Source organism: Staurois parvus, unplaced genomic scaffold (genome assembly GCF_062004578.1).
Source record: "Staurois parvus isolate SC_StPar_1 unplaced genomic scaffold, SC_StPar_1.0 ptg000145l, whole genome shotgun sequence".
NCBI lineage: Eukaryota > Metazoa > Chordata > Amphibia > Anura > Ranidae > Staurois > Staurois parvus.
The window spans coordinates 4,903,763-4,911,918 of NW_028317941.1; the positions used below are offsets into that span (position 1 = coordinate 4,903,763).

The window sequence follows — 8,156 nt, forward strand, 5'->3', positions numbered from 1 at the left end:
AGGTAGGTTTTTTTTTTTTTTTTTTTTTTGTGGTTTTTTTTTTTGCTTTTTTTTGTTTGTTTTTTTTGCCCGTAGCCCTGCTGCAGGCAAGCAGCAGGGCTCACCTGTCAGGTGGAAGCAGCTCTGCCGCCTGATTGCTTCAATACAGCCCACAGTGTCAGCCTCTCCCCCGCTATATGTCCCGGGCTCCGCTTGCCCATCTGCGGACCTGAGACTGCTTCGGTGGGTGCCGGGGGATGTGGTATAGGGGAGGGAGGAGAAGAGCGGACACATCTGCTCCCCTCCCCTTCTTCTCCTGATCCAGATGTGATGTCACTTCCGGGCTCCCGGAAGTGACATCACTTCTAAGACCCTGCTTGTCTCAAAAGAGAACCTGTCACCAAAAATCATCACATAGGGGACTTTTTGTCCTATGTGATTTAACCACTTGCCTACCGGGCACTTATACCCCCTTCCTTACCAGGCCAATTTTCAGTCATGCAACACTGTACCCATATGACATTTTTATCTTTTTTTTTTTTTCTCACAAATAGAGCTTTCTTTTGGTGGTATTTACTTGCTGCTGGGTGTTTTTACCTTTTGCTCTATAAACAAAAAAAGAGCAAAAAGTTTGAAAAAAAAAGTTTCTTTGTTTCTATTATAAAATTTAGCAAACAGGTACTTTTTCTTCTTCACTGATGTGCGTTGATGAGGCTGCACTGATAGGCGGCACTCATGATGGGTGCTGATAGTCGGCACTGACTGGCGCAACTACTGGGCACTGACTGGCGGCACTGGTGGGCGGCACTACTGGGCACAGGTGGGTGGCACTGCTGGGCACTTGTAGATGGAACTGGTGGGTGGCACTACTGGGCACCGATCATCAGGGCACTGATGATCGGTGCCGATCCCTGCTCTGACAACTGCCGGTTCTCGGCAGTACTTTCCTCATGCTCTGACAGTGTGAGGAAAGTGCAGCTGAGAACCCTCAATTGCATTTCCCAGTGATCAGCGTGTCATTGGACACGGCTGATCAGGTGGTAAAAGGCTGCTTTGATTGGTCTTTTGGACTAAAACTTTAGAAAGATTATATATTTGCAACAATTTACAACAGAAAAATGTGGGGTGTTTTTTAAAAATTTTCTGTCTTTTTGCGTTTATATAGCAAAAAATAAATGATTACATACCACCTAAAGAAAGCTTTATTTGTGTGAAAAAATTATATAAAATTTCATTTAGGTACAGTGTTGCATGACCGAGTAATTGACAGATAAAGTAGCACAGTGCTGGATAGCAAAAAATGCCCTGGTCATGAAGGGGGTAAAACCTTCTAGAGGTCAAGTGGTTAAAATCTATACTTGACCATCATTAAGCATAAGGGTCAATTATTGATCTTTTTAGGAATAACCCCACGCTGTAATTGTATCTGACAGTTCTACACTGTTTGTTTGTTTTATATAGGGTCTTCCTCAAAATCTATACCTGATAATCATAAAGGATAAGGGTCTGGTGTGGATTTTTATGGATAACCCCACGCTGTTTCTTGTTTTGTTTTAAGTTGTTCCCAACTGAACATTTTCTTTTTTTTTTTTTAAATACTTCTTTGCATTGGTACTTGTCCCTCATGGGTTTTTTTCATATTGGTAAATTGTACTTGTGGCAGTGACTTGCTTCATATGCTCTTTATTTGACAATCCCTTTCCCATTAGCCTTGAAAATTGCCCAAATTGATTTTCAAAATTCACCTCTCATTGACTTCTGAGTTTGCATTAATATTTGCAATTTGCTTTTTTGGGCGTTTGTGAACCTCCCACAAACTGAACATTTATTAAAACAAATGTCAGCTATTGCAATCAATTAACAACAAATTGGCAGTATAAAATGTTAGTGCCTTTTTTTGTTAAATAAAACCGACATAGATGAATATCAAATCACATTGTAGCGGCAGTTTATGCAGAAGTCCTTCAATTTTTTTCTGTAACCAGACTGATCAACTAGATGACTACAATGACCATGCAGACCCATCTTTCCTGAGAAATCACTGGATAGTTACCGTATATAAATTGATCAGATATGTAGACTGATCCATTTTATACACTGTATGTGATAATATATCTGCTTTTCCTTATGGTCAACTGCTTACATTGTTGGTGTGATCTCTTTACAGCTCTTTCCCAGATGGGATACAGTCTGAGTCCACAGTTTACGCAGCAAGTGATGACCCGATATGCACCTCGCTCTGCCAACATGACCTTACAGCTAGATGGCTTTATACAGGTGTGTACTAAGCTGCAGAGTATGACAGAAGCATTCCGTGAAAAGGACACAGCACGATCTGGCAGTGCAAGACTAAGTTATGATGACTTCCTCACCATGGCTGTGGGACGCCTTCTTTAAAATCACAAGAGCTGAAAAGACGGCTGTAAAACCTCAAATTCCTGTTCCTTGAATTATGTCCTTACCCCATTTAATGAGCAGATGCTTACATTTAAAGAGATGCTGTGTCAATTCCTGTATACACAAACTATGTTACATTTTTTTATCACTCTGGTGCCTGTAAATAGGCTTCCATATTGCCAACCTGTGTTTAACCTCTTTTTGCCTATATTCTTCATACTAAATTGTACAGCGCTTTTGTAATCTGTAAGGTTATAATCTTGAAACTGGCTAACATACAAATATATATAATCTCACTCTTTCAGATAACATTGGTACGGTTGTAATATTACAGTGGCTACGAAGGCTACTATTCACTAAACAGTCTTTAAAAAAAAAAACTTGAGCACTATAGAAATGATCCTTTTGCATCTATGATGAAAGATGCATTCAAATATAAAGTCCAACTTAAACCAAACATTTTTCAGTTTTGGAGAGAGTAAGAAAAGGATATAGGTTTTTTGTGAAGTTTGTGCATACATTGGGAAGTTCCCCTTGTTTTCTTTTGTGATGGGAAACCTTTCTAGTGGGGACACAGACTAACAAAATACATTTTTTTTTTTAGTAGTGTAGTAAAGGGTTAGAACCTTTGTTGAGTTAGTATTTACATCTCTATATTTCCGTCTAGCTTCATTTCTTGTTATGGTGTCAAAGGAACTGGAAATCCGGTGCCATCTCCCCAACAGGGTCTTTTACAGCAGTAACAATATGACAGAAGTATTTACTCTTTCCCAGTTTATTCAAAATGAAAAAAAAAAAACACATTTTGGCAGGATTTGGGCATCAAATTGGATTCATTTTATGTTTAATAAATTTGAATACTTGGTTTTAAAAGATCAGATGTTATGTTATAAATAATACTCATTGGTAACTCTGTAAATATACAAAGTTTTCCTCAGTTAAAGATGAGTGCAATAATGGTGGTAAATCTGGTGGGAGCATTTCTAACTTGCATTCCTTAGTCTAAGAAACTACAACAAGCCAAGATTTTTAATCACAGCTTGCAATTGGTTGTATTTGGCTTGTTATCAAAAAGCTAGTGTTACAAATGTCAGGTGCAATTCCAAACTGGTTTACATTTTAGCAGTTATATATTCCAGCTTTACTTTTAGTCTCCTCTGTTACATTTGTGTTAATAATAGCTATTATACATGGGCTTCAAACTCGAAAGCAAGTAAAATCCAAAACAATTATTTACAAATGGCCAGTTTAAGTTTAGTGTGGGACAGATGAATCCACACTGTCTTATATATTATTATTTCAGGTACTTGTATAATGCTGTCAATTTATGCAGCGCTTTACATATATATTGTACATTCACATCAGTCCCTAACCCTCAAGGGCGTACAATCTAAGGTCCCTAACTCACATTCATACGTAAACATACTAGGGCCAATTTAGACAGGAGACAATTTATCTACCAGCATGTCTTTTGGAGTGTGAGAGGAAACTGGAGGCACAGGGAGAAAATGCAAACTCCAGGCAGGTGGTGCTGTGGTTGAGATTTGAACCAACGGCCCGAGTAACGCCAGGCGGAAGTGCTAACCATTTAGCCACTGTGCTGCCCATATAGAGGAATGAAGACAAACTAGCACAATTGTTTTTACAATAAACACATAATATCAAGTTTAAAATTGAAAAACTTAATATTTCTGTGAAAAATGCTTACAAACTGATTTCAGAAATAAAACCTAAATGCCCATGTACACTGAAGCAGATCTGTCTATGCAACTTGATGTTTGTTGTGAGTACATTATCCTAATTTCACACTCGGTTCACCCTTTTTATTGCTTAGTGAATGGATGCAGTGGATATAAAAAGTCTACACACACCTTTTGAAATGTCAGGTTTCTGTGATGTACGAAGATAAATCATTTCAGAACTTTTTCACCTTTAATGTAACCTATAAACTGTTCAACTCAGCTGAACAACAAACTGAAATCTTTTAGGTGGAGGGAAGTAAAAATCAAAAACTAAATTTAATATGGTTGCATAAGTGTCCACACCGTTAAACTAATGCTTTGTTGAAGCATCTTTTGATTTTATTACAGTACTCAGTCTTTTTGGGTATAAGTCTATCAGCATGGCACATCTTGACTTGGCAATATTTACCCATTCTTCCTTGCAAAAACACTCCAAATCTGTCAGATTGCGAGGGCATCTCCTCTGCACAGCCCTCTTCAGATCACCCCACAGAATTTCAATCGGATTCAGGTCTGGGCTCTGGCTGGGCCATTCCAAAACTTTCATCTTCTTCTGGTGAAGCCATTCCTTTGATTTGGATGTATGCTTTGGGTCATTGTCATGCTGAAAGATGAAGTTCCTCTTCATGTTCAGCTTTCTAGCAGAAGCCTGAAGGTTTTGTGCCAACATTGACTGGTATTCGGAACTGTTCATAATTCCCTCTACCTTGACTAAGGCCCCAGTTCCAGCTGAAGAAAAACAGCCCCAAAGCATGATGCTGCCACCACCATGCTTCACTGTGGGTATGGTGTTCTTTTGGTGATGTGCAGTGTTGTTTTTGCGCCACAAATATCTTTTGGAATTATGGCCAAAAAGTTCAACCTTGGTTTCATCAGACCATAACACATTTTACCACATGCTTTTGGGAGACTTCAGATGTGTTTTTGCAAAATTTAGCTGGGCTTGGATGTTTTTCTTTGTAAGAAAAGGCTTCTGTCTTGCCACTCTACCACCTAGCACAGACATATGAAGAATATGGGAGATTGTTGTCACATGTACCACACAGCCAATACTTGCCAGATATTCCTGCAGCTCATTTAATGTTGCCTTGGCAACCTCCCAGACAAGGTTTCTTCTTGTCTTTTCATCAATTTTGGAGGGACGGACAGTTCTTGGTAGTCACTGTTGCGCCATAATTTCTCCGCTTGATGATGACTGTGTTCCATGGTATATCTAATGCCTTGGGAATTCTTTTGTACTTTTCTCCTGACTGATGCCTTTTATCAATAAGATCCCTCTAATGCTTTGGAATCTCTCTGCGGACCGTGGCTTTTGCTGTAGGATGTGACTAAGAAAATGTCAAGGAAGACCTACTAGAACAGCTGAATTTTATTTGTGGTTAATCAGAGGCACTTTAAATGATGGCAGGTGTGTACTGACTCCTATTTAACATGATTTTGACTGTGATTGCTTAATTCGGAACACAGCTACATCCCCAGTTATAAGAGGGTATGCACACTTATGCAACACATTATTTTAGTTTTTTATGTTTACTTCGCCCCCTAAAAGATTTCAGTTTGTTTTTCAATTGAGTTGTACAGTTCCACAAAGGTGGAAAAAGTTCTGAAATGATTTGTCTTTCTCTCATTTTTTTACATCACAGAAACCTGACATTTTAACTGGGGTGTGTAGACTTTTTATATCCACTGTAGGTAGGGAGTTGGAGTTGCCCAGGTGACAGATTATTCCTAAACAGGTTCTATATTGTATGCAGTCTATCATTTCCTCTATCATTTCCAAGCTCAGAACTGAATAGCAGAAACATTGAGAAGATGACCATGGGCAAATAACATTCTTTGCTTGACCATGGCAAGCCAAAGGCAGCTTTTTATTTAATTGAATGAAAACTGGATCACCTCCTGAGGCCAATTTGTGCATAAAAGCCGACATTGTCCCTTTTTTTTTTTTTTTTATCAGTGTTGTTTTAAACATGGGTCTTTAGGCTGGGCCCTTCAAACAGAGGGGGAGCAGGGCAGACTAGATTTGTTTTCTCTACATTGAACAGAGTAGCACTAGGCAGGTTGCTTGTGCTGGGCTTTTGTCTAAGGGCCTATTTACAGCAACAACTGCAGTTTTTACATGTTGAAGTGTGTTAGGCAATAGGATGTGTTAGGCAAACTATTAATTTTAAATGAGCTCTTAAAACAGAAAAAAAATTGAAATTTAGCAAGTCTGACATAACTTTTTTCTAAAAGGCAGTGCATTGCAATTCACAGAGCATTTACATCTTTGAATTTAGGTGCATTGAACTATATAAATGTTGGTGGTTCAGTTGACACTGATTGGGAATGCACCATAAAACAAACATACAGTGCGTTGCTGTGTGTTACTGCAATGCTTGTTATGGAATGTGGTGTGAATGTGCCATGACCAACCAAGAATGCTAGTATGAAGGCACCATGTGTGCCTTCATTTGGTTAAAAAAATTGTATACAATAATATAGTGTGTTAGAGCTATTTTAATGAATTTAGATTTACAGTAATTAGTGGTTTATTGTAATACTTAACACTTTCTTTTTCTTTTGTATAATCTCCAGTTTTATTTAACGTGACACTAAACGCTGTGGGGAAAAAAAATGCAAGCATGTATTGTCAAAAAAGTACCTTCTATTCGACCTCCAAATTCCTTTTTTTTTTTTCCTGTTCTCTCTCTCTCCATAGTTCCACTGTGTGAATGAGCATGGCCACACTCTCTTGCTCACTCCCAAGATGGACTAGGGACCATGAACTATGGACTATGGGATGTGTAGTGTGATAGAGCAGTGTAGTGTGTATAGAGCAGTGCACATGACCTCACCCAACTTGCTCTTAATCGGAAGTGAGGGGTAAAAGGAGACCTTTTAGGATCTTACGGAAGATGTTTTAAGGAGGCAAAAAAACACAGTGAGAAACAATTTAATTAAAAATTTAATGCAGGGCCATTAAGTACTGAATGCTTATGCATTATTTTTGGAGAACAAGGATATTGTTTAGTATCACTTTAACGTTTTTATATTCCAGCAATATTTTATGCACTTGACCAATTTGTTTCAGGTATAAGGAGGCAAAAGGCTGCTTGGAGTTTTATTTGTTAAACTGCGGTATCATTTTGTATAAAACCTAAAAAAACTTTGTCATAATTTGTATTTGCCAAAGCTTTATAAAGCCCTGAGCTTTTCAGGAAAATGGATTTCTTTATAAATAAATATATGTATATGTAAGGAGTTAACTAAAAATGTCTCATTTTTGTGTGCTACCTAAGATACTATTCATTATGTTATGTACTGTATGTTAAACAGCTAGTTGGGATTTATTTGTTTAAAATGCATGTATTGATGGCTCTAAGGCTAACAGTTAACTCAAAAATGACATTTCAGTGGAAGTTAAAGAGTTAAACCACCTAATGATTTTCAGCATGTCTTGGGGACCCAGGGCTGACATCTCTGCACTTGGGTTCCCAGGTCTGCACTTCTGTCAGTCATTAAGAGGACACTCTGCTCTCCCCGTTGGAATTTTCTATTTTATACTATGTAGAACGCAGCAGCAGAAGTTGTAACACCCCTTGCTGAGTGGAGACCAGATCAGGAAACTATGGTAAGAATACTGTATACCACTACGGTTATGCAGGTAAACACGTAAAACTTATGTAGGAGGACTTGTTTCATCTCTGTGCATCACTTGAGGCCAGTCACTTCACAGGGTATATGTAAGGATTTACAACCACTTTAACACCCCCCACAAAAAAAATTAACATTTTAGCTTGCACCTCCCCTGCGTGCCGTATGCGCACATATGAACATAAGCACACCTTTTAGGGGTGCCTATGTACCAAACGTCACTTGTGAAAAACATGTTACATGGCGATGAACACGCCGGAGTGAGAACAATAACTCTACGCCCATTTTTTATGGTTACCTCTAAACTAATGATCTTTAGGGGCTTTTAAAGCACCAAAAATATAGGGTGCCAAAGTTCATTGTCATTTTATATTTTATGAAAAAATTGGTGTCAGTGGAAGG

The 8,156-nt window shown here is 38.4% G+C and overlaps 1 protein-coding gene across 1 annotated transcript in view; it reads left to right on the forward strand.

Moving 5' to 3' along the window:
* The window catches only part of PEF1 (penta-EF-hand domain containing 1), a 30,119-nt gene extending 22,746 nt beyond the window's left edge, over nucleotides 1-7,373 (forward strand). The window contains exon 5 of the mRNA XM_089673866.1: nucleotides 2,147-7,373. Within this exon, the coding sequence (XP_089529992.1) occupies nucleotides 2,147-2,376 (230 nt within the window). The 3' untranslated portion in view covers nucleotides 2,377-7,373. The remainder of the gene's footprint in view (nucleotides 1-2,146) is intronic.
* Nucleotides 7,374-8,156: the final 783 nt, after the last annotated feature.